At 48.3% G+C, this 27,103-nt stretch overlaps 1 protein-coding gene across 6 annotated transcripts in view; it reads left to right on the top strand.

Annotated features, from left to right (window-relative positions):
• Positions 1 to 27,103, top strand: part of IQSEC1 (IQ motif and Sec7 domain ArfGEF 1) — a 379,222-nt gene that overhangs the window by 198,868 nt on the left and 153,251 nt on the right. Inside the window, exon 1 of one of the 6 annotated variants that reach the window (XM_016157874.2) lies at positions 21,641 to 22,109. The exons of the other annotated variants lie outside the window; for them this stretch is intronic. Within the exon in view, the coding sequence (XP_016013360.2) occupies positions 22,087 to 22,109 (23 nt within the window). The 5' untranslated portion in view covers positions 21,641 to 22,086. Of the gene's footprint in view, positions 1 to 21,640; positions 22,110 to 27,103 lie in introns of those variants that run through there. 6 annotated transcript variants of the gene reach the window in all.

Raw genomic sequence — 27,103 nt, 5'->3', positions numbered from 1 at the left:
AACCAGATTTCAGGTGAAATGCTGGATTTCCAACTTCTCTTAGCTCAGAAATTCTGGCAGCCTGGGTTGGTTCCCTCCTGGCACACATAGGTTAGAGCCTCCCCAACCCTACAGAGCTGTGTCCTGTCTCCCCTACCCTTACATGGCAGATGATTTTCCAGCCTGCCCCACCACAAACTATTTCACTCATTTCATTACTTTCAGGTGGGTGCCTGTAATCCCAGCCCTGCCCCATGTAGTGGAGGTGCTATGAAGGGTTTGAAGGCCAAAAGGATCTAGCTGGTTATCCGGGTAGCATTTGGTGGTGGCCAAAGTTAGGGATTAACTGGAGGAGCTGAGATAGACCCTACACCTGTGGTCCCATGAGAAGACCTGAGTCTAGGGACAGGGCTCCGGGGAAAGGGCTGATAGGAGGAAAGCCATGGGGAGGGGAGAGGATGAGCTAGGGAGAATTGTGAAATCAGATGGCTAAAATTTGGCACTCCGTGTGCACAGGGAAAGAGATGGCATCTAGGGTGGTTTCATCCCAGTTGGCAGGTCGACAATAATCATCCACTTACTTCACTGGAAATTTTAAGAATCCAAATAAAAATGAGATCATGGCTCTGAACCCGCTTTGTAGATTACAGAGAGCTCAGATATAAAGGATTGGTGAGGAGAAAGATGGAGTGGAATCAGGAGGTCCCTAGTAATAGCCCCCCAGCGTGTCTTCACTGGGAGGCTTGTCATCTCAGGGTCACCCAAGGGGATGCACACCTTTTCTCCCCTTAATCCCCAGCCAGAAGCACTCTAGTTTTGTGCCCAAGGGACTGGTTGACTATGTTTCAAAGAAAGCAAGGATTGAAGAATTCTCTCATTTATTCACTCAACAAATGCAACTGTGTGATTGGTATATGTCGTGGAAGTTACATGGGGCACAGTTTCTGCCCTTCAGAGCTGACAGGCGAGAAAGCAAGTAAGGGAGAGTAGAGTGGAACGGAGCTTCCAAATCAGATGGCCTGAGTTGTAATCTCAGCTCTGCCACTTGCTAGCTATGTGACCTTGGGCAAGTCATTTAACCTCTCTGTGCCTCAGTTTTTCCACCAATAAATGAAAATGCTAGTAGCGCCCACTTTAGGGATTGCTGTGAAGATTAAATAGCATAATTTAGTGAAGATCTTTGAACAATGCCTAGAGCATTGTTCTAAGTGTTGGCTAATATTACCTGTTATTTAGCAACAACTTACTGAGCACTTACTATGTGCCAAGAACTGAGGATAGAGCAGTGAGACAGGCACAAGCCTCTACCCTTGTGAGGTGATAGGTACCACAGGGGTAATCGGGTGAGCAGCAGCGTGGAACACTGAGGAGCCACCAGGTGTGAGAAGCAGACCCTCATAGGGTCATGTTCCCCCACCTTTCCCTGCTTGGAAGCCACAGGCACAGGCCTCTCCCACTCCCTTGCCAACTAGACTCCCACTGTTGTACAGCACCTGGAGAGCTTTTCCAAATTGCCAGCCCCAAAAGGCACACTTTGCCTGGCTCTTGTCACCTTAGGGTGCTGCCTTGACCACTCTGATCCTCTGGTTTCTCTTTGTGATGAACACCCATTCCCTTCCTTGGGGCTGTGGAGAGGAGCAGGAGACAGACGTGGGGGCCTCCAGGTGGTGAGGTCAGCACCGGTGACAGGGAAATGGCTTGAAACACATCTGCAACTCCCTGAGGCTGATGGAGCCTCTTGGTTTGTGGTCTGAGAGGCCAACAGGAGAGGATCTATTGGAGCCTCGGGTGTGTTGGAGGAGGGCTAATTAAAAAGGTGGCTAGGAGATGAATTTCTGGAAACACAAATTGGAAACCAGTGGAAGATATTGATCTGCTTAATGTGAAGCCAATAGTATCTGAGCGAGCAGATGATAGCTCTGGCTCAGGGAAGTGGCAGGAATCAATGCGGCCCTTCCCTGAACTGTCATGCCCGGGGTGGGCTGGGGATATGGGCCAGCGAGGAATCCCCAGCCTCTCGATGGGGCCCCTGCTGACTTTGGATCAGAGCAGGGAAGCAAGCTGCATTTCTGCTGAGAGTCAGAGCCTTCTTCAACAGCCCCCATAGGGGCAGCCTCTTAGGTGGAAAAGTAACAAACCTCTTCATGCCTGTTTCCTCCTCAGGGAACTCTTGACCCTGGGATTGTTGTGCAGTTAAATGCAATAACAAGTGGGCTGTGGCGGGCACTGTCCTCAGTCCTGGGGACAGTGCTCAGCCCTCCTGGAGCTCACATTTCAGTGGGTGAGATAGGTGCTAAGCAAATAAGTCTGTATATAATACGGTAGCAGGGAATTGCATGTGCAAAGGCCTAGGAGGGAGAGAACCCAGCAGCCTGCAGTTGACAACTGCAGCCTGTGGTATGAGTGGGACACTGTTATGGCAACCAACAAATAGCCTCCAAATTTCCAAGCCCCACCCCACTGGAGACAGCAGCACTGCTATGAAGAGCCACTGACAGGTACCTGCTCATTTCCTCCTTACAGAACCCCAATGACATACATGTATTGATGCCCATTTCACAGATGAGCAAATTGAAGCTCAGAAGTGCAGCCACGGGTCCAAGCCAGCATGGGTAGGAAATCAAGACTCAAATGTAGTCCTTCACCCCAACTTGTAGAGCAAGCATTGGCTGTATTTCATTGGTGTCCCTACAGGATCGGAGCAAGGCTGGACTCAGGGACCAACTCACCAGCTTCTGCTGGTCTCAGGCTGGGCTGTTCTGGCTTGTGTGGGAGTGATTGCTCACACCAACGTTGGTGAATGGCTGACAGAGTTTATTAAGCACAGGTTTGTGACTGGGCTCCTCTCTCACTGCACCTCTTCCTTCCCTCCCTAGGTAGGAGTGATTTTGAAAGCACTTACCCGTGAAGTGTTCTCCCAGGGTCTGGATGGGGAAGATGGTCGGTGTTAGTCTGTTTATTGATTCCTGGACTTTATAAGCTTATCTCTGAACCAATAAAATTGACAGATGGCCTATAAATTTATAACTCTAGCCTGTAACCCTGCTCCCACCCCACTTTGAGTCTCCTGTATCAGCACCTCTTCAGGTACCAGGTCATCTGCCCACCCACTCAGGAGCCTCCCAGCTATCCCTGCTTCCTTTCTAGTCTTTCAGTAGCAAGGGAGAGCTTTTGAAAACACAAACCACATCCTGTCACTGGCTTGAAACCATCCAATGGCTTCGCATTGCACTTAGCATAATATCTAGACCACACCTGCCCTGCCTCCTCCTCAACCTCCACTTCCCCAAAGAACTCCTTTCCAGACACTCTGCTCCCTTGCTGCTCATCAACACATGGGGTGTTCTCTGGCCTCAGGGCACTCGCTGCTCCCTGTCTAGACTACTCGCACTTCAGGGCTTCACGTGGCTGGTGCCTTGTCACTGCTCAGGTCTAAGCTCAGAGGTTGCCTCCTGGAGAGGCCATCCAAGGCCTGCAGCAGCTTTTCCCTGTTACCTCTGATGTCCTCTCCTCCAACTCCCTATCATGCCCTCTGTGCCAGCCACACTGGCCTCTTTGCTGTTCCTGAAACACGCCAGGCACACAGCCACCTCAGGGCCTTTGCATGTGCTGAGCCCTCTACCAGGAATGCTAGAATACAACCACCTCCTTCACTAATGCTCTGCTTGTGTGAGGAGAGGAGGTGAGTAGGGAATAAACCATGACCACATCTGAAGCTGCCCCGGGGGAACCTGTGAGGATACACTAATGGCTGTTTTACTAAAACTGGGGCCAAGGAGCCCTGCCAGACATGGAGCCCCAGGGTGATCTGGTAAGGTCACCCTGGGGCTCCATTTACCTTGGCCTGGTTACGAATGCTGGCTTTTGCTTCCTAGGACATCAAGCTCTGACATCAAGACAAGTTAAGTGGGGCTTCCTAAGGGCTACCAATGCATGTGCGGCCAATCAGGTGAGGGATCACGACCATCTGTCAGCTCTGAATAGTGCCACCTATGCTCTTTCTGAAGAGAGGACAGTGGTGACCACCCAAGTGACCTGTGCCTAAAAACCATTTGTCCCACCAGCTTCGAGATGATGCAATGCTTGTTTTTATAGTGTCAAATTCTTGTAAAATGCCATCCTGCACACCTGAAATTTATCTTCTCACACCCACCCAGTATTTCATGGCATCTTGCAGTGGGGTCTGATGTGGTCCTCGTGCCTAACTCTGGCCTCGACTTCCCCAGACAGCTTGCCCGCTCCCACCCCAGCTTGCACCGCATGTAGCAGCACCCCAGGTAGCAGGCACGGGACCGGCTCACCTAGCTGTCACCCTGCTGCTGGACCTGAAGCTTCGCTCATGTCTCTGCTCATGTGTCAGTTCCTCAGGGACACTCTTCCTGACCCCCTGACCTTATCCCTTTGTCCCAATTTGTTTTTCTTCTTGACACTGATGACTTCCTGACATATGACATAGGTGTTTTTCAACAGCTTTGTTGATATATAATTTACATACTATTCACTCATTTAAAATATACAATTCCATGGATTTAGTGTATTCACAGTGTTGTACAACCATCACCACTATCTAATTTCAGAATATTTTATCACCCCAAAAAGACACCCTATACCCATCCACAATCATCCCCCATTGCCCCCTTCTCCCAAGGCCCTGGCAACTACTAACCTGCTTTCTGTCTCTGTGGACTTGCCTGTCCTGGACATTCACATTAATGGAACCATAAGCTCTAGTCTATTGTGATTAACTTCCTCCATGTTGCAGAGTATTATTTTTAATCGTCCATTTCCCCAGTCTCAGGGCCTTTGCCCTGCTGCTCCTTCTGCCACAAACATTCTTCCCCAGATGCCTCTGTGGCTCCTTCTCTCACTCCCCTCCTCACCAGTGTTGTCCTTTCCCCTCCATTTAAGTGGATAACTCTCTCCTTCTCTCACTAGTTTTTCTTTTCTTCAGAGACCTTAGCTCCTGCTGACATTTCTGCACTCCTCTATTGTTCTGTTATCAACCTCTCTCGAAACTCAGGGACCTTCTCTTGCTCTCTGCCATGTTTTCAATGCCTATAAAAATGGCTGCACATCATAGTTGTTCAATTAATACTTGCTGAATGAAGAGTTTCTGGGGTATTCTAGTATCCCCTTAGCTTATTCAAGCCCAGCCTAGGGTCAGGTGAGGCCATGAACCACCTTAGGGTGACATGTTGGCTGCGCCATCACCCTAGGATGCTCCACCTTGGCCTCCAGAAGCCTACACAGTGCTCAGGGCACTCGGGGCTGAGGTCTTCCATGCCTATGGGGGGCAGATGGGCATCTTGCAGGATGCCATGGAGTTGGTCATGAAGAAAAGGACTGCAAACAGAGTGTAGATTCCACCCTGCCCATGTGACAAATGGCTGATAATTAATATTGAGCCTGCACGTTATTAATCAATTTAAAGTTGAGTGCACAGCCAGAAGTGATTCTAAGAAAAAAAATGTTGGGCCCACATCCTCCTCATTCTTACTCATCAATTACCAATTTTGCAAGCAGCTCATTAAAATGTAGAGAAAAGCATAGCTTGGGAAATTAAAGGCCCCAAAGGCCCAGAGATGGTTTATCAAGGTTTTGCAGATATGGATGCAGAGAGTAGGGAAGAGGATAACTGGAATGCAGAGTTGAGGAGCTGGGCCTCGTTTCACAGGGGGCAAGACAGAGGTTGAAGCAGGCAGCAAGGTGAACTCTAGAAAGGTTAACACAGCCCAGGGATGTGGCCGGAAGCTGGGACCCCAGGGACAGGTCCTGGCTGGGGAAAAGGGCAAGATGGGCAACCAGGAAGAGTCTAGATCTCATGGGGAAGACTTAGTGACTGCATGGCCCTACATCTGAGTGCAGGGCAGGTAAAGAGCATTTTTTCAAAGTCAGGCATATCAGGTTTTTAATCTCAGCTCTTCTCCTAACCAATGATGTTGGGGGCATGCCACCTTTCTCTCTGAGCCTCGGTTTCCTTAAGAGGCAGGAGAAAATCAGATACCTCTCAAAGGTTTGTGAAGATGAGGGAAGTCCATGTATCCAAAAGCCTGGGAGGGTACCTTATGCACAGTGTTCAGTCAGTGATAACTATCTTCCCAGTGATCTGAAGGCTCAGAACTGGTCCCAGCAGATAGATGAAGTTGCTTCTGTACCACCCTAGAGCACGAAGGCAGTATTGAGGTCTGTAGCCAAGCAAGTTTGCCCTTTCCCAGGACAGTGTTTCAAAGAACAAGGAGGCTGCTATGCCTTTGCTCATGCTGTTCTTGCTCTGAAAGTATACTTTCCTCACTTATCTCCTCCCCCCAGGAAAATCCTATGCATCCTTCAAAACCCATCTCACATGGCACTTCCTCTGTGGTGGTTTCTCAATGCTGAGTCAGCTTGCCTTCTGCTAGACTGTGAATCCCTTGTGGGAAGGTATTTTGCCTTTTGCAGCTGAGTTTGCAGTGATATAATAAATTTTGTTGGATGAATAAGTAAAGAAATGGTGACTAAATTAATCAGTAGCTCTCACAACACATAGCCCTTCCCCAAGATCACTTAGAGGCCTGTCCCTTACAACCCTCTGCTTCCAAGACTGTGAATTCAGCAAGAGCCAGGACCTGGCCTGGGAGTCCTGTCTATGTTTGTCTCCCACTGGTCAGGAGAGTTCTTAGTGTACACTAGGTAGATGTCAAAATGCCTGAGAATGAAAAAAGGGACAGGTAAGCTGAGCCCATGTTTAATAAGCACTTATTTAGAGTCAGGGGTGGTGTTGGGCGTTTTTGCCCATAAGATTCTTTGCTTTATACCAAGCCCATTTCACAAATGTGGACACTGAGGCAGAGGGGGCCAAGCAGTTACAGGAGGCAGAATTTAAACTGCAGAGTCTGGACATCTCTGAGAGCTCTTGCCACTTCGTATGGTGCCTTCCAAAGGGGTTAACGCTGCATGTGTGAATGAATGCATAAACAAACACATGAATAAATGACAGAGACTACAGAAACAGAAGCAGTCGCCTTCCTCTGTCTTGCCCCAGTCCCTTTGCCTCCTGCCCAGGACTCTCCCCTGTGCAGCTGGCTCAGTGCTTTTATCAGAGGCTATAGAATAAGACCGCCCTGCCCCTCTGAAAGACCTGTTCCTCCCCGCCCCCAGCCCCCAGAGGTTTTCCCCTGTGACCACAGCTGCCGCTCCCTCCTACTAGCTTTCCTGCCAATCAGACCCCCATTGTCCTGTCACATCTGGAGTTCCCTGCAAATTGCCAGCCCTGAAAGGCTCACTTGGCATTCTCAGCAAGAAGCTGGTGACGCTTAGTTCACAAGCACCAGTTCCTAAAAGGCTGGTGATTGCGTCCTCAGTATCCTCTCCTCCACCATCTACCAGCCTTGGAGTGTCGAAAAAAGCTCCAGATGTCTGAGGAGGGAGGGGCTTGTCAATTATCATCACTGAACAGGAAGCAGTCTTGGCCTCTGAGAAGGCTCCTGGTGTGCGTTAAGTGGGGAACACGCTTCTAAAATATCCTTTGCTCTGTTCTGCTGCCTTCCAGAGGTAGTGTCTCCTTAGTGGGGCAGCACTGATGCCACCGGGGAGCCTCTTAATACCCGGAGGGACGGGCCAGCCCCAGGCTCTGGTTTAGTAGGTATTGGGTGGGCCTGAGAGGGCCCCACTCTTAGGAGTTCCCTTTCAGTGTTTTTGGTTGTGGTTGGGGACCACGAAGGGGTTTTAGGAAGGATGGCACAAGGAAGAGGCAGCCTCTGGTTCGGTTATTTGTGGAGCATCTTTATTGAGCTGGGGCAAGCCAAGAGCAAGGTAGAAAGGAAAAGAGAGAGGGAAAGGCCTAGGCCCTGGTACCAGCTCAAACTAACCATCATAGTCACTGCCATCATGAAACAGCAGCAGCAGGGGTACCCTTTCAGAGCCCCTACTGTGCACCTGCTGTGCCCCAGGCCCCAAATCCCTCTCTAGGGTGTGATTTCATGTCACTGAAATCTGTGTTCATGGGCCATCTAAATGCATACCCCGCCTGGGGAGGTAATGACTGAAATCAACTCTCCCACCCTCCCTGAATTTCCATTAGAGGTCCAGAGAGGTCATGTACCCTACCCCAGGTCACACAGCTTACAGGGTGCAGTACTCATTGGGAGAAAGCCATGGAACTTGTGGTCGCTACAGCTGGTCAGCCTGGGTTTGGTCCCTATGCCCCTGTGTCCAGAAGAATAGCCATGGGTGGACCCTTAACTTCTCTGCCCTCAGTTTATGCATCTCTACTACAGGCTGGAGGAGAAGAAAGAGGCGGCTGCCACAAAAACTTGCTCTTAGCCTTCATCAGTGGACAAAGTTGCTCCTCTGCTGGTAACTCTTCATGGCAAACCTTGGAACAAGATCAAAACTGGTCTTGAACCCCTTTAGCAGATGAGAGTCAGAGTGAGCAATTTCTGAAGGCCATATGGTAGCCGTCCCTGTCCTGAGACATGGCTGAGAGTCCTTTGGAAGCTGAGATTTAGGGGGGTGGGTGGCAGAGGAGGGCTGGCAGCCTCCGTAGGGACAGTGTCCAGCCCATTCACCCTAAATACGGTGCTCTAGGGTCAGACCTGGAGCGATGTCTCCCCAAGCAGAGTAAAGGCAGGGCCTGGCCTATACAGGGATGTGGGAGATAGGCCCCTAAATGTCTTGGTAAAAAATACATAAGAAAAAGAGACAACTGGAAATTAACAAATGTTGCATTAGGTGTCCTCAGGGTGAAATGCAGCAGCTGAACAAGTGCAGCTTAGCCCACTTTTCCAGGCTCTGAGAGAAAAGCTGTGTGAAGCACAATGAGAATTAGAACCTGAATGGGACACTAAGGGGTGACTTAGGACCTGAGTGGGCAGTGAGATGCTATTAAAAAGATCCGATCCATTGGCAAGACTCTGAAGGCTGGGAAGGACATTGCTTGGGTGGTCAGGGAGAGCCCAAAACTCAGTGTTGGAAAGAGTCAACTGTGGTACTGGGGAGAGTGTTCCAAGCAGAAGTAGCAAGTACAAAGGGCATGAGCCTTGAAGTTCATTGGCTGTAGGGTGAAAAGCAGGACAGTGTGCCTGGAGCCAAGGGTGAGGGACTGACTGGCTATTGGGAGGTGAGCCCAGAGATGGGCTGTGGCAGAATGGAGAAGGCCTGAGGCAGTATTGGCAGATTGTGTCCTACTCACAGGTAAAGGCTAATGGGGAAACAAGGTGCCACTGACATTTTGGAAGCATAAAGGGGCAGAAGGAACTTTGTCAGAGAAAGAGAATGGGACAGGGCATTGTAGCCAAGGAATAAGGCATAGACTTGGACATGGAGGAGGTGGTCTCAGGGGCAGACCTGGGAGGGAACCAGGTCTATTGGGCCTCTCTGGATCTCCTTGGAAACCAAGGGTTTGTGGTTTTTCAGGCAACCTTTCCAAGACTTTGTAGCAACCAAGTGCTGTCCTCTGCTGGGATATCTGAGCACTACACCCAATGACGTTGGGCTGGACCAACCCTAGAATTCTTTGAGAACTTCAAAGGAACAACCCTGGGATCCAAGGTCCTCAGGGCAGGCAGGAACTGATGAGGTCTTCTTCTTCTGCCCCTGATAGATCCTTGCTTGCTTAGGCCTAGGGACAGGGAGCTCACTCTATTTTGAGGAAATCTATTTCATAGTGCATTTCACAGAGTACAGATCAATTTGACCCCTGGCTTCCTCCTGGTCTTGACTCTGCCCTCTGGGTCTCAGAACTGCCTGCTGGGGCCTGGGGGGAACTGAGCCCACAACACCCACCAGATACCCTGCTCCAGGCTGGATTGCTCCAGTTCCTCTAGGCCCTGCCCATCCTAGATCTGCCTAAACTTCCTTATGGCCTATCAGTCTTCTATATGGGAGCCCCTAACCAAAGAGACCTGGTGGAAGGTCTGAACAGCCAAAACCCCCATAGAAAATGTGGCTTTCTCAGGAAAACCCCTGCAGACTTCCAAAATGGGCTTTTGTCTCTGTTTCTGTGTCAGAGCCACAGCTACCTCTTGGTCTCCCTAAAGCCAAAGGGACATTGACAGTGGGCCTGCTCTTGCAGAGTGGCTAGGTATGAACAGGAGGCCAAGCAGTTGACTAAGAGGCCAGCTAGGGTGAGGTTGCAGCACAGCCAGGAGCTGGGGCTTCTCTGGAGCATCAGGGGCCTGTCCCATGCTGGGCTTCCAGGACCTTTCACGGCCCTAGCTTCTGCTTTTGCAGTAGCTACAAAGGAGGGCATTCTCAGGAAGGCCAAGAAAAAAGGAGAGGAAAGGAAGGCAGTTGGCAGGCTTGGTGGCAAAGAAAGAGGACCAGTTATCTGAGTAAAAAGCCCAATGACTTTACCTGTCATATAAGCAGATTTATTTGTTTATGCATTCATTCATTCATCAAGTATTTTAGAGTACCTACTATATGCTAGGCACAGTCCTAAAATCTTGAGGCTATATTGGTAAATAAAACAGAAAGAATCCCCTGCCTTCATGGAGTTTACACTTTAATGAGAAAGACAGACAATCAGCAAACGAACAAATAAGATTCTTTCAGAGCATAAGTGCTTTGAAGACTACAGCTTGAAAGTGAGGGAGTAAAGACTGGCAGGGGACCTGTGGGTAGGGGTGGCCTCTTTGAGAAAAGACTTGAATGATGAGAACAGTGGCCAGATGAAAATCCAGGAGAATATATATTATATACATACATTTACTTATTTTTTAACAGCTGGAGATACAATTCATATAGCATAGATTTCACTCATTTAATGGGTTTTAGTATATTTAAAGAGTTGTGTGACATGAAGACAGTTTAATTTTAGAACATTTTCTTCAATCCCAAAAGAAACCTCATACTCACTAGCAATCCCCTACCAATCCTCTCTCTCCTCCTAGCCCCTGGAAACCACTAATCTATTTTCTATTTCTATGGATTTGTCTCCTCCACACAATTAACAAAAAATGGAATCACAGTATGTGGTCTTGGGTGACTGGATTCTTTCACTTAATATAATGTTTTGCAGGCTCATCTATGAACACATTTTATTTATCCAAACATCAGTTAGGTCCTTTCCCCTTTTTGGCCATTATCAATAATGCTGATGTGAACGTTAATTTACAGGTTTTTGTGTGGATGTATCGTTTCCAATTCTTGTGGGCGTATACCTAGGAGTGTAATTGCTGGGTCACATAGCCAACTGTTTTCTAAAGCACCGATCCATTTTACATTCCCACCAGCAGTGAATGAGGGTTCCCATGCTCCACATCCTCACCAGCATTTGTTGCTGTCTATTTTTGATTCTCATTGTGAAGTGCTATCTCATCATAGTTTGGATTTGCATTTCCCTAAGGACAAGTGATATTGAGCATCTTTTCATGTGCTTGTTTACCATTTGTAGATCTTCTTTGGAGAACTGTCTATTCAGATTCTTTGCCCCATATTTGCTTGTTTTTGAGAACAAATACCCATTCCTATACAGGATGGTTACCAAAAAATCTTAATAGAACTTGTTGTCTTTATGGATGGGAGCCACAGAGCTGAGATCGTAGAAGTGGAGACCAAAATTTTCACTATAAAACTTCTACATTTTTTGCTTTTGAATCCTGCAAATTGACTATAAAAGTACATTTTTAAAAAGTAAATGTGAAAAATAACTGCATCAAAAGCAGATCCTAGAAGCAAATATCCAAAGCTCTTCTTTAAAAAACCATTTCTAGGCTCCAGCCGAGGTCCTCACCTGGGCTTTTCACTCAGCCTGGAGGGCCCTCGACTTTTCTCCTACTGCAGGACCAGACCTCTGCTATGCCTCCCCAGCTAATTCTCATACAAAAGTCACTTTGGAGGAAGACATGAGTGTCCCTGGCCAGCCTCGGAGGTTGTAGGCCTCCTGGGCTCAAGGGTCCCAATTAGAGATCTTCACCGAGCCCATACCAGTCACAGGGTATAAGATCCCTTACTGTGTTCGCCTCAAGCCCAGCCTAGTACCTGGCACACAGAGGCACCCAGTAAATGCATGTTGAGTGAAAATACACCAGGCTGTAGTGAGGGGCAGATGTGGTGGGCCTAATGAGTACCTGTGATCTGCACAGGGACCTGCCCCTGCAAGAAACCTGTAGAATCTTCACCTTCTAGACCTCAGAAGCACATGCAGCCATCAGTGAAAGCAGATGTGGACACCAAGAAGGACAACATGGGGACAGTCAGGGCCAGGAAGCGGGATGTGCCTGAGTCGTGGGTCTCGCTGTGGAGCTGTACCTTGAGCTCAAATTCCACTCATTCAACATTTTATTGAGCACCTAGTATGTCCCAAAACCAGGAATATATCAGTCAACAAAACAAGGTAAGATAAAAATTCTTATCTTTATGGAGCTAACATGCTAATGGGGATGAGGGGACAAACCAAAAAAATAGAATACATAGCTAAAAATATATGATTTTTTAAGTGTACAATTTTAGCATATTCATTGAGTTGCACAACTATCACCAATCAATTTTAGAATGTCTACTGTGTGCCAGGACCCATCAATGCACTGGGGGATGCTATGATGACCAAGGTAGGTGATAACGGCCCTCGTGGACCCAACATTCTCTAGAGTGAAGACAGATGTTGAAAAAAGCTTTAAAAGATGATTTTAAATGCTCTGGATAAAATAAATGGGTTCCTGGGGAGGAGGGGCCATTTCAGGAAGGGTGCTTAGGAAATGCTTCCCAAAGAGGTAAATTCTGAGTTGACACCTGAAGAGAATGAGCCATGCAGAGAACTGAGGGGAAAGTGTTCTGATAGAGGGAACAGCATGTGCAAAGGCCCTGACATAGGTACAAAGGTGGCATGGAATGGAGCCAGTGAAAGGATGACTGTCAGCAGGTGATGGGGTAGCAGAGCCATGGTGCCAGGCCAGGCATGAGGATTTTATTCTGAATGTCATGGGAAGCCAGAGAGAGATGAATCTGACTTGCATTCGTATGAGTAGGCAGTAGCCTCAATTAGAGTGGAGAGAGATCCTGGTCCTCCCAGAAAAGATACCCCCTCTGATCCCTAACCCTAGGGTGTCTCTGTGTTCCCACCTTCCCTTGACTCTTGCCAGGGCTGAACTGGCATGGACACAGAGGCAGGCCTCTCCAGGCCAAGGACACTGATGTTGGGCATATCTTTACTGAATGTGAACTGAAGCAAGTTCCTCTCCTGTAATCCCCTTCATGTCTGTTTTCCATGAGGACTCTACTTTTCTCATTTTCCAGGGTAGGAGCTGAGGCTGAGACTGGCAGTCACTTGCCCAGTATCGCACAGCAGGTGAGTGGTGGGATGAGACCTGAGCTGAGGCCTAAGGTCAGAGTCCACGCCCGCTGTTCCTTCAGCCTGCTCCACTCCCATCTTCCCAAGAACAGCTCTCATCAGACCAGGTGGGGCTATGTCTTTCTCTGGACGGCGTAACCTGGCATCCCAGCCCTCTTGCATGGACCCCACCAGCACCTTAGGTCACCAGCCAGACCAACCCTGACTGGCCCAGACTGGAGCCACTTCCCAAATCCCTCCCCAGTGTAAGGATCAGCAGGTAACTAACAGGGAAATCCACAGCCACCTGGGGGTGGGAGTGAGAGAAGACCACAGGGCCCGGGCACCCCTGGGTCAGCCCTGTTCAAGATGCTCTCTGCAGGCCCGGCCTGGCTTCCAGCTCTGAAGTTTGTGAAGAAGGTGTTTGTGAGTGGTTAGGGTCAGTGCCTGTCATTAAACATTTTGAATATCCCCCTGGGCAAAAAGCACAGCTCATGCAAAGATCGTGGGGCAGGAGCAGGCCTGACTAGCTAGAGAAAAGAAGAGGGCATTATGCCTGGGGCAGAGTAAGCAAGGAGGAGAGGGGCCGGAGACAGATTAGGGGATTTGTGGGTCATTGCAGAGGCTGCAAGAGGTCTCATTTTAGTAATGGCTACAACACGACTTCCAAAACTATAAAAGGGGCTCCAAAAGTGGCACTGCCGCCAATCTCAGGTACTCAGTCCAATAAGGACCCACTCAAGGCTGCAGTCAGGTGCCCAGCCAGCTTCACACTGTGCCCAAGGGCTGCCTTCACAGAATTCTAATTTCTAACTTCTAGGGATGCTGGTAATCTTTATGAAACAACTGTCACAGGGCCCATACTCTTCCAAGTGTTTTGCATACATCCTCTCAGTCAGTATTCCCAGCAGCTTCTGTGAAAGGTTGGATGAGAACCCATCCTCAGAGGGAGAACCAGGCTGAGAGGATCGATGATGTGCCCAGAGCCATGGAGTGGGTGGTGGAGCCAGATTTCAAGCCGTGTCTGACTCCGAACCTGCACATTGGTCCCTGCAGAGTCCCGATCTCCTCTTTTCTTAAAACTTAGTTCATTGGTGTTTTCAGTAATTTTTAGATGACTGAAGAATTTTTTTCAGTATTTTTTAAATTATAGTTAAGCATGTTGTAGAAATTTTGAAAAAAAAAAATTAAAACAAAGAGGGGAAAAAATTGACCAGTAATTCCACCACTCAGAGGTGCTGACTACTAATGGTGGCACATTGGCATGTGTCCTTCTAGGCATTTTTCTAGTTGTGTGTTATGGTCACATTGTTAAGTTCATATGAATATACAGTTCAATTACCTACATTTCTTTCACTAACTAAACAGTCAACATCATTGCTTATAAACGTTCCTTTTTAAAGGCTATATGATACCTCATCACATGCTATAACCATGTATTTTTAACCAGCTCCCACTATTGGAAATTTACCACAGTGCTTGTTTAGGATTTTAGTTTTTTATTGTTGTAAATAATGCTCTGACAAACATCTTTGAGCATAAAGCTTAGGGCTTATTTTGGATTCTTTTTTGCTAAGAAATGTCACTTTGTTTCCTCAGTTCCTCAGGGAGCTGGGCCAGGGGCTGACCCACAGGAACAATACAGGCAGATGGTGATTCCCAGGAAGAGCCAGTGCTAGGAGTGATCATGCTCACCCGGCCCACAGTTGTAGTATGGAAGATATGAGAGTGTTCAGCTGTTGGTAGGGAGAACTGCCAACACTGGATTTCTCTACCTTCTTTGCTGGCTTTTGTTTTTTCCCTTAAATGTCTGCATCCCCAGGGTTCTGCCCAACCTTCCCTCCTCAATCCTCACTCTCTTTCCTCCTCTCTCCCAAAACTTAACCTCCAGCCAGACCTTTATAGCCTTCTAGATGCTTCCCCCAGGTGTCCCACGGACACATCTCAACCCATCCAAAAAGAGAGGGGTCGAAAGGTCATCTCTCCTTTTACACTGCATCTCTTCCTGTGTCCCAATGTAGGTAAATGGAGCCACCATCCACCCATTGCTTAGTCCAGGAGCCTGGGTGCTGACCTTTTCCTTACCCGCTCCTCACACCTTACCCACACTTCTCCCCCAAACACCTCTTCTCTCCCATCCTAAACTATGTTACATTTAGATCTCCTGCTCCACCTCCCTCAGAGATAATGTCCCCCAGCCTCTAATCTCTCTCCTTCAATCCATCTGCCAGGAAGAGATCTATTTAATCATGTGTTTAATCATGTCTCTCTTCTGCTCAGAAACCTCTGGAGGCTCCCCATTACCCTCATGATGAAGCTGAAGCCCCTCGGTATATCGAGCTCTACTGTTTTCTTCTTACCTCCAGACCTTTGCACATGTGGTTCCAATTGCAAGTAATGCCTTTCCATGCACTGTCTTTCTGACAAATTTCTATTCATCCTTCAAGACTCAGCCTCAACATTCTGTTACCCAAGAAACTTTTATTTTTCCTTCCTATATCCCTTTTCTCCAAAAAACTTACCCTCCTTCTCTCATACTCACATAGTATTTTGCATATACCTCTATTGACACTATCATTCAATATTATAATAGTCACTCAGAGTTATAACTTTTAAGAGAAACATGTATTAGGACTTTGGTTTCAAATGACAGAGAGCCCACTTCAAGCTGGCCTATATGAAATAGGATTAGCCTTCAGGCATGGCTGGACACAGAGGCTCCAATGATGACACTGGGACCTGTCTCCCTTCTGCTCTCAGATTGGCTTCTTCCTGCATTGGCTTCCTTCTTAAGGAGTCTTGTGTAAAGCACCTGCTCATATCTTTCAGATTTAAGCTCAAGTTCAAGTTGAAAAGTTCTTTCTCTCTTAACAATGCCAGCAAAGTCTGGTCCTGTCTTTCACAGGCCCAGCTTCAATCTTATGCCTGATCTTATGTCTCATGGCTGGGGATAGAGTCAGCCCCATCTGAACCACAGGCACTGAGAGGAGCAGGGGTTAATGTCAGGAAGGGAAAAGGCTGGGCAGGGAAAAGTGCTGGCTGTTCACCACAGGTCTCAAGACAAACCGTTTCCATCCTCCAGGCAGGAGATGTGGCTTTTTGTCACCTTTGTAGCCCCACTGCCAAGGTCAGGCCTGGCCCAAAGCAAGCATCAGTTGGCATTTTATGGGTGTAGGATGAATAAATGGAAAATTAGTGCTATTTTATGCTTAAGGAACACTCATGGCTCTGGGGGCTGAGGGCTGGGCAGCAAATGGCCCATAGTAGCTGGTCCCCAACCACCCACATAGAGCCCGACATGGCATTGTAGATTCCCGTGAAGACCCAGCAGAAGACAAATCCTGTAGACTAGCCTCTCAGGATGATGTAAGGTGGCAATAGGGCATGGTTGCACCCTTTATATGGGTCTCAGAGGCCTCTTCCACCTTGTTCCCAAGGAGGAATGCAGATCACCAAAGATCTCTCTCTCTCTCTCTCTCTCTCTCTCTCTCTCTCTCTCTCTCTCTCTCACACACACACACACACACACACACCTCTCTCCAGCTGAAAAGGGCAGGTGGGTTTTCTGGAAGGGAAAGGGGCAGTTACCATCCCTATGACTACACGGGTCCCTGGTTCAACCTGACCTGGCCTGTAAACAGAGCCATCCTGCCACCTGTGCTGATGCAGTCCTGTACCCCCCTGCCCGGTGTCCCCAGCATAAGCAGCACAGGGTTTCCCAGATTGGGGCACTCAGACCCCAGGGACCCAGGGAAGGCCTCAGATAGGCAGTTTTTCTTTCATAACCATATTCATTTGAATGTTTATTAGTGAAGGAAAGTAACTAACCCACCAAATACATGCTTTAAATAGTGACAGAGAGTTTAGCTTTTGAATAGAAATTATTTTAGGTTTAAAGAAAAATATTAGGCAAATATTTATACAAGAAGAATGAGAAATGGGAGCTGCTGTGAGGTTGGCACAGAGCAGGAAGGTCTGGCGTGTACTACCTGCTCTCATGTCAGCCTTACAGCTGAGGTTGTAGGGAGGGCGTTAGCTCAGTCCTCCTTACCCTGTTGCCCAGCAAATTTAGGTTCTGGAAGCTTTCTAGTAGCCCTGCCCAGTTCTAAAACAACAGCAAGAACAACCACACTAGCTAACACTTTTGGAGGAGGTTGGGTTACCTGCCCAATGTCACACAGCTGATGGCAGAAGCAGCTCTGGGTCTTGACCACCAGACTATACCACCTGCTGAGAAGGTGCAAGGGCTTGGAGTGGGTGTGGATGGGGAGAAAGTATAGCACCTTTTGGGTGAAGAAGGGAGTCCACAGACCTCGGGCACATTCAGATCATTGTCTGTCACTTAGTATCTGTGGCTAGCCCATCCTGCCCTGCTGCACCCCATGCAGACCTTGGGATGGCCAATGAGGTCTCTCATTCATGCTTATACCCACCCTCCATCTTACAGGGGCCAGTCACAGGCTCGTGAGTGGATGTTCAGAAGGGCTGGGGCTGCTCCTTCTGTTCCAGCTCGTTCTTGCTCTCTGGGTGAGCAGGACAAGGAGTTCTAGTCTGGCAGAAGCAGACATATCAAGCAGCACTGGTCTCCCCCGCTCCCTCCCTTAGCCAGCACAGCCCAAATACAGCACGTGCTTCTGCAGAGAGTATCTATCTGTGGGGCCATGGTTCCCTCACTCCTCATGGGCCTTGGCAGACTCAGCAAGGCTGACACAGTGGTGGAAGAACAGGCACTGATGCCAGTATTGGGGCTTCCAGATCTCATCAGCTGAGGCTCTAACATTGCACTGAGAAGCAGCAGCCATAGCACTTCAGCAGCATGTTGGTGATGCCTGCTCAGCTGTTCCTGGGCCCAGGGTCTGGTCTTCTCTCCCCAGGACAGGGAACAGAGCACCTTGGTGGTATTTGGTGCCAAGCTTCCAGGAGCTCACATGTGTATCCCTTCCTCAGCTGAGAGCACATAAACAGCAGGGGGTGCAGGGGTGCGGAAGGCTGTTCTAAGCCCACGCCTGTGATTAGAAAAGCCTGCGATTTGACTCCACATGGAAGTCTGTGGTTTAGAGTCTCCATGATTCAGTGTTCCAAGCATAATAATGAGTGGGGGGAAAAAAACTTGCAGAAAATGACATGCAGTGTGATTCTATTTATGTAAAGTTTAAAAACATGTGCAAGTGTTCGCGCAGTTTCCAGGTACCTATCTACACAGGAAAACTGAATAGGAAAGTTTGCTCTGGGAGCAAATTCACTGTGGGCGTGCAACGAGGGAAGGATGGTGAGGGGACAGAACAGAGGCAGTAACAGGACTTCCATAAGATTCACAATATTATAATTCTTATAGTGGGTGAGAGGTAGATCAGAGTTCATTGTATTCATCTTTATGCCTTTTGATGTATTTAAATTTTTCTTTAATTTTTATCACTTAACATTCAATAATTTCATCAACCCTTTTTTCAGAGTCCACATGATACCTTATATTTTCTATAAGCACAAATATGTAATTAAATGCCTAGAAAAAGTTCTGGAAGGATGTGCTCCAAACAGATGACAGCTGTTTTCATCTTCTACCTCTGCAGGGATGAGAGAGGGGAATAAGATTTAGGGGAGTGGTCAAAGTAGACTTTATTTTGTTTAAAAAATGTTTTTCATGTTCTTTGTACAATTAAGATTTTGCTTATTTAAAATGTAAATCTTAAGCAAACAGGGCAGGGAGGGGGGAAATCCAGGACTTGAAGGATTTGTGATTCCGATATTGGAAAGGTCAGGGGCTCTGTTCAGCCCCTGGGAAGATATTCAGTCCTTGGGACTGCGTGCTCCAGCCTTCTGCATCCATCCTCTAACCAAATGCTGTCATGTCCCTTTCACACTAGGGACAGATGGGAGCGCATCCGCTGCAGGTTGCAGGAGCAAGAGGCTCCCTGTGTGAATGTTCCTGTCAGGCTGCAGGCTGGAATTTTCCAGTTGGGAGGAGAGTCCATAATGTAGGATGTTTTCCCACTCATCCTTTGGCAGCTGCTTTCTCCTTATGCCTGACCCTGTGCTGGACACCACTCAAAGCCAGAAATCGAAACAGGTCAGGTATACTGCAAACACTGCCCAGGTGCCTTGAAAAGGCCTACACTCTTGGTGTTTGTTTCTGAATGTCAAGGTCTTTGTCAGTTGCCCTATTTTAAAATAACAAAATAATGTATAAGAAAGATACATGTAAATTTATAAGGAAGAAGTGCCAAAATACAATAGATGTGCAGACGGATGTCATGGTCCCCCTGGAAGACCAAGAGAGGAAACTTGGGGAAGGGACACTGGAGCAGCTTCTTCAATCAGGGATGGCCCACTTCTCTCTCAGTCTCAGTTTCCTCCTCTAGAAAACAGACTTGACAAAATAATCTCTGCTTTTAGGAGGTCATGAGGGGAGTTGTTAGGACCTACAGTTAGGAGTCATGGAGATATGGGTTCAAGTCTTGGCTCCACCATTGCATAGAGACGAGACCTTTCTGAATGGGAGTGATTAACCTACTTCATAGGGTCCCTCTGTGGTTTCGGTAAAGGTTAGACCTGAAACAAAACAAGCCTCATGACGCCCTTGTGATTATAGTTATTTTTGTGTTGTACAACTCCACCGAGGAGAAAGGTAGAGTGGGCTCTGTAACGCATTAAGCCCACTTCTTCTCTGGAGCGAAGTCTATGCTACAGGAAGATTGGTCATTCAAAGATTCACTTCAAGAGGGCAAATCAGGAAGCATTGAGCTGTTCTGATGTCATTCATTGTGGCTACCTGGTTGCCTCAGCTCTATCCCAGCTCCATACAAGAACATGGAGCCAGAAGAACTTGCTCCCACTTTTGCCACCCTTTGCTGCATCCTCGAGTTCTATTTCCTCCACTGTAAAGAAAAGAATAAAACTCAAGGATACAGCATCCCTTCTTCCCCCAAATTTAGTGAGTCTGAGAATTCAAAGAAAATGGGAAGAAAAAGAGAATGGTCCTCTGAGCTGCCAATCAGGGACCAGGCATTCATCTTCATTTTCTCATGTAATTTTCCCAATGAGGAAGTTTTGTAAACTCACTTAAGAGCCAGGACTCTGGAGCCAGACTTCCCTGCTGTACCACCTATCAGCCCTATGAACTTGGGCAAGTTAACCTCCAGTTTTAGTTCCTTCTCTGTAACCTAGGATGATAATCTTATACCTCATTGAGGTTGGCCTGAAGATTCCAATGCATGTGAAAATTACATACATATATGTATATATACATATACATATATATATACACATAGACATATATATATGTATTTTAGATAGGTATGGAATTCCTGATTTATAGAAGAAGAAACATACTCTGATCAGCTTGGCATCAGATAAGAAGGAGAGAGATCTGTATATGAAAGAAAAGTGAATCAAGGAGGAGATGATTGTGACCTCCCCTTCACCTTCCTGTGGCTCACTCACTCCTGCCACACTGCCTCCTCAATGATAAAATACACTAAGCTTAGTTCTGCCTCAAGGCCTTGACATCAGCTCTTCCCTTTGTTTGGAATGCTCCTCCCTAGATCTTCCATTATTCAGGTCTCTTGCCCTCTTAGAAAAGGCTTCCCTGACCACTCCCTCTGATTTAGATGGCTTTCTTCTACATCGGATCACTTTTCCCTCCCTTGCCTTTTCTGCTTTATTTTGATCCTGATCCTTATTACCATGCAAAATTGTATATTTGACTACATGTTGATCTGCCATTTTTCCCTTAGAAAGTAAGCACTATGAGGGCAGATACTTTGCCCTGTTCACCACTGCATTGCCAGTCCAAGAGCAGTGCCTGGCACATGGAAGGTGTTCTGGATTTCTTGTAGAATGAATAAGTGAATGCATGAATGAATGAATGGGCACCACAGCTAAACCAGAAATTCTCCCAGCTCCAAGATATGACAAAAAAAATGAGAAAGCAGCCATGCATCTGTGCAGATAGTGTGTGGTAAGCCCTCCTGAAACTCTGTGACAACGCTGTTATGATCCCATTTTGCAGAGCATAAATAAAGACTCCCAGAAGAGAAGTGGCTTGCCTAAGGTCTCACGGTCCTTAGGAGGCAGAGCCAATTTTGGAATTGGTCGGTCTGACTCCACAGCGACAAATCCGTGCGCTCCTGCCAAAGGCAGAAAAACCACCCTGGAAAGCAGCGTCATACAAGGGTCTGGGGAAGCGCACGCATTTTAGCAACAGATTTCCAGCGCTGGCTAGGAAGAGCCTGGCACTCCCACAGCGCCCTCGCACCCGCGGGGGCGCTCTCGGTCAGGTAGATGACTTTGCAGCTAAGGCGCCTCTGGGCGGCCGCACTTGATGCTGCAGTTGCCATGGCGACGAGAACCTCGGCGATTGGTCCAGCGTGGTCGCACTACGTTGCTCCTTGGGCGCTGGGGGATGGCTACCGCGCGCCTGCCCCTCCTCCGGGTGCTGCGAGAGCAAACCGGGCGCAGATTCCCTGAGCCCACCCCTCCTCTTCCCCGCGCCCCGCCACCCCGGATGTGCAGCAGGAAAAAAAAACCTAGGTGGTCCCAGGTAGCAGTGAGTCGGACGCCTCCGCCCAACCTGCCTACAATGGTGATTCAGCGTCCTCACCAGCTCCTGGACAGGGTGTGAGCCCTGCGTGCTGGGGCCCCTGGGAGCCAGCTACTGCCAAACCCCTGCTCCCGCCCCATCCTTCTTGGAAGAGTCCACCATCCCCGGGAATGTGACTCGACCCTCGTTTTAATTTTATCTCTTCCACTTCTCGTCTGAGCATCCTGCTCTTCCGCTAACTACGTTAAGCCTTCTCAGCTGGAGAGGGAGAGAGAGAGAGAGAGAGAGAAAGAGAAGGGGAAAACAGCTCCCAGACAGGATGGCTTGCAGAAGACGCTATTTGTGAGTATATGTGGCAGGTTATGCCTGAAACTCTGAAGTCAGAGGCCAGAGAGGCTCCAATTGAACTTGGAGCTGGAGTGAAGGGCTTGTGGGGGTGGGGCAGGTTGCCCTGCATGTGGCTTGCAGAGGGAGCTGGCCACCCCATAGAGATGCCAATGTTTGTCCCCTGCAGCAGAGGTGTTTGTCGTTGCCGAATAGAAAAAGGCTGTTTGTGAGCAGGTCTCCATCAGGTTGTGAAATCCCTATCTCTTAGGGCAAGGACCCCCACCCACCCACCCACCCAAATTCATATACAGGGTCCCCAGACATACTGGCATTTAGTATAGCCCTCAATATGTCTATTTGGAAAAAGCCTCTTGTGCCGAGCTCAACCATGACTGACACTTCAGCCATGCCTGATGGAGGTTAGCAGGAAGGTTGGAGTGAGACAGTCTGTGTCCACCAGCAAGAGGTGAAGGTCCAGCCCACTGTCACGAACAGGGGGCACTGGTATCCCTATTCCCTGTGCCACCCAGGTGTTCTATGGGCCAGTGGTAGAGTGCCCGTCTGTTAGACCTAATGCCAGTGGCAGAGGCTGAGGCTGTTAAAGTCTGTAAAGGGCGATGACATCACAGACCTTGTGGATATTTATGGAAACCGAAGCCATGCCTCATTAAGCTGGGCTTCCCTGGGGCATTCAGATTAGAACGTCAGCTTCCTTCACAGCTCTGTGGGGCCCTGCATTGTGCTCTTCTAGGGTGAGCGACCTTTGGTCTCTGACCTTACAAGACCCCTTCTCTGGGACCCAAGGCCATAGAGGTTGAGACCCAGTTCAAAATCTCCACCCGCCCTAGGCAGCTTGCTCACTGCCTGGGCCATTTGGGGCTGTTCCATGACCTCAGATCTTGTCAGTTAGAGCAGAGCTGAACCCTCTTTGGCTGGACTCAGTCCCCAGGACTAGGAAGGGTAGGACTGAAGCAATATGTATGAGGACACATGGGAGGTTAGTCCAAGGGCTCGCAATGCCCAGTACCATGACAAGGGCCCATGGAGCCCCTAAATAGGCAGTACTCACGCTTCTCCATTGAGGGACAGCTCTCTTGCTAATGGAGCTTGAAGGAATGAAAAGATAGCTCTGCATCAGCAGACCCAGGTGGGAGCCCTGTGGATGACAGAGGTAGCCTGCGTCTATGGTTTGCTGTGATATTCGTCTGCTCTTTTAGTGGAAAAGCTCACAGGTTGGTTTGTTGATATAAACAGAATGCACTGGATCTCCCATTTCTTGTGGCAAAACCCCGGCTGTATTTTTGGAAACGAGTACTAAATCCTTACCCAGTGTGGAACTTCTGCCACTGCCTCTGGGAGTAGGTCCTCCCAAGGCAGCTGTCTTCTTCCTGTTACCTTGTCCTGAGCCCAGGGGCCTGATGTCAGAGAAATTCTCATTTCTTGGGGGTTGTCAAACCCTGGGTTAGGGGAGATGTTGTTAGGGTGAAATTTAATAATCTTCAATGTGTACTGATGCCCAGTGATGGAATCCTTACAACAGCTTTGTCTGAGAAAGCACTAAGACTCTCATTTTAGAGATGGGGAAACCGAGGCTTAACAAAATTCCCCTGGAAACTTGGATTGTACTAGCCTGGGGGAGGGGGTTCTAGTCCAGGCTTTATATTAGACTCACTTGTGGAGAATTTTTTTTAAATAGCCATACCTGGGTCCCTCACCAAGAGATTCCAGTTTATGGGTCTAGGGGAGGGCTCAAACGTCAGAATGTTGTTAGTTCTTCATGTGATTTTAATGTACATCTGTAGTTGATGCTCATGTGTGCAGCTACTTCCCATGGCCATGCTGCTCAAGTCTGTCCAATCATCATCTTGCCAGGGACACAACTATTATACAGATTTCGACACCTTGCAACGCTGATACAGATCTGCCTGGGGGCTCAGTAACCTGCCTGTATTTTAACGTGTGGCACCTGGCAGGTTTGCCAACCCATGGACTAAACTTTTCTTGCCGACTTACCTGGGAGAGGGTCTGGACTGGTGTGAAGGACAAGCTTTTCAAGGGCTCTGTGCTTCCTGCCTCCCATTTCTGTGAGTTTTTTCATGCTTCTCCAGCTCTCAGGCTCCCACAACCCAGCATCATGACATCCAGGCCATCCCTCCACGTGCTGCCACCAAACCACAAAACCTATGGGCACCAGAGATTGCAAAGAGACTGGGGAGGGGGTGGCTGGAGAGGAGTGATTGCCCTGTTTTTAGACAAAGATTTTGAGACATAGAGAAGGCCTTGCTTGATGTTGTACAGAGGCACCTGGTAAGTGTGTGTTTGCTCACTATTTTAGCCTTACCCAGAGCCAGGAGGGGTGCTGACCCCCAAGCATAGAGTGTTCTCAGCACCTGCTGCTCAAACCTCATTGTTACCATAGAGAAGCTTTTTATTTTTTATGCCTACAGCACCTGGTCTTCCTAGGTGGTCTCCCATCCAAGTACTAACCAAGCCCGACCCTGCTTAGCTTCTGAGATGAGACATCGGGTTTGTCACGGTGGCACGGCCATGACTCCACTGGGGCGCAAACCCAGAACCTTCTGCATATCAAGCAAATGTCCTAACTGCTATGCTATGGAACCATTTCCACCATGGAGAAAAGAAGGGAAGTTGAGTATCTCCAGAGGTCTAACTTACATGGCAACTGGAAAGTCAAGCACGGTATCACAGTATCATTGCAGCTAACATTTAGTTTAGCTTCAGAGACTTCTTATGCCTCATTGCCTCATTAGTTCTCACCATCTGCAGTAAAATGTGATGTTACTGATCCCACTTTACAGAGGAGGAAACTGAGGCTTAGAGAGGGTTAAGAACTTAATTGGGGTCACAGGATTGTTTCCTGCTATACACTTGGCAATGATATTCTTCCTCCAGGATGCCACACACCAGACCTGGACAGACTTGCTCTGGTGTCCCCATGCATGGCAGGACTGGGAGGAGTCCTGCCAGCATACCCTCCTCATCCCTTCCCTGCTACCCTGTCTTCCATTTTCTTCCCCTCCACCCTCTGGACTCCCTGGTATGGGTCCCAGGTTAGTGTTATGGGGAATCTAGACTGTTGTTGAAAGGGTGACGGGTCACTTACAGAGGTGGCATAGTGAACAGGATAAAGGATGACAGTGAAAGTATGAGAAGATTTATTAATAAAATGGTAGGGTGAAATCATGAGGCCTCCAAGAGTCAGTTCCTTAATCAAACTTGCTAACAACTGAGGTCATTACTGTACTGACAGCTTAATTAATGGTGTCTTAATTAAGGTCAGCCCCCTTCTGACTGTAATTACCATCTTACTGGGCAGGCGTATCCTACTACTTGATGCAGGAAGTTGGCCTGTAGAAAATTTGCATTGAGTATGAAATATAGAGCTTTTGAGGGATGGAGGCTGAAGCAGACCAGTCTCCTGTTCCCAACACTTGCTCATTCATTCATTCATTCACTCTGCTAGAACTTCCATGGTCCCTTTATTCCTCCAGGGCTTTGCTCTAACCACCAAGTCTAGCTTGCAGATCCCACCCTGGCATTCTCTCCACCCCTCCCTGCCCAGCACTGTCTTTGTCTGGCCCACCACTGTTTCCTAACTTGTTGGTTAACTGGTCCCTCTTCACCACTACGATTTCAGCTATACCAAGGCAGAAAGAGTGACAGTATGTTAGCTGCTGCTATCTATAGCTCATAGAAAAATGCTGGACATATACTAATTGCTCAGTAAATCTTTGTTGAATGAATGAGTTATGGATCCTGTGCTGAGCATTACCCCAGGCAGTAGGGCACAGAGCTGAGTAAGCAATAGTTTCTGCCTTCTGTGAACCTGCAGGCTGGTGAGGGAAACAGATGTGCATAGACAGTGTTAATACAAAGCACCAAGGGCCAGGACAGAAAAATGACCCAGAGATGGAGAGGATCACCACAGACTACAGCTTGCATGTAGTGTAAATGGGGGTTTGCAAGGAAGTCGAGGAAGGAAGAGAACTCCAGGTATGCAAACATCAGACTTCAGATCCAAGCATTGTACAGGCATTAGCTTATTTTACCCTCATAGTGACTCTGAGAGGTATAGCTGTTAATTATCCCCATTGTTCAGGCAATGCAACTGAGTTACTGAACAACTAGAGCCAGGAACACCCACTGAGGGGCAGAGGCTAGACTTGAACTCAGACAGCCCAGCCCCTAAGCCCAGCTGTAATGCTCTGCTATATTAAAGATTTTTGCTGAAAGTAATTATGTCTGGCCTGAGCTCCAAGTATGAAGGAAGAGAGAGATAGCCCTGGAGTTGCGGGCAGGACCCAAAGCAGGAGTCGCCTGGAGTGTGAGGAGCAAGTTTTCCCTGAGGGCAGTGAGTCATAGAGAGCCATGGAGGATACTGAGTAGAGTAGGCGCCATGGTTTCATCACTGCATCACAGAGGGAAGTTGGAGGGGAGAGGCTGGGCAAGGCTCTCAACCATCCTTTCTCCATGCCCAGAGCAGGGCACACATGTTTCTGCAGAGCAGCAATGTCCCTTACCCAGGGCCTTAGACCTCCAAACACTACATGGGAGAGTCAGGAAAACCCACAGATTGAGTGAGGAGGAGCATAGCTTGTCCCTGGAGGTCTGCTAAGGGCCGTAGCTGGGAACCAGTGTGCTGCTAAGAATGTACCAGGTCATGATCAACAGACTAACTCTGTGCCCTGGGCTGAGAAAGGCCCTTCCCCTCACCACCTCCCATCTGACCTCCAAGCTTAAGTCAGGTCTGGCCTGGGACAGTGCCAGGTGGCCTGGACAGACTCCCAGCTTCGTCTTAAGGACATTACCAAAAATAATAGGTCAGTGCTTGGTCAGGGCCAGGGTGGGGGCTCATCCTTGCCTCACTCTTGACAGAGTGCTTTTCCACGCCTCCTCCTGTCTCCTGGCAGCAGTCTTGTGGGGAGGAGTCTGCCCTTACCCTCCGCACCCCTCTCTTTACCAGCCCCAGTCTATCTGGAGGGACCAGG

The sequence above is a fragment of the Rousettus aegyptiacus genome, unplaced genomic scaffold, assembly GCF_014176215.1.
Source record: "Rousettus aegyptiacus isolate mRouAeg1 unplaced genomic scaffold, mRouAeg1.p scaffold_m13_p_4, whole genome shotgun sequence".
NCBI lineage: Eukaryota > Metazoa > Chordata > Mammalia > Chiroptera > Pteropodidae > Rousettus > Rousettus aegyptiacus.
The sequence above is the reverse complement of the archived record's forward strand: the minus strand, read 5'-3'. Positions and strand labels throughout refer to the sequence as shown.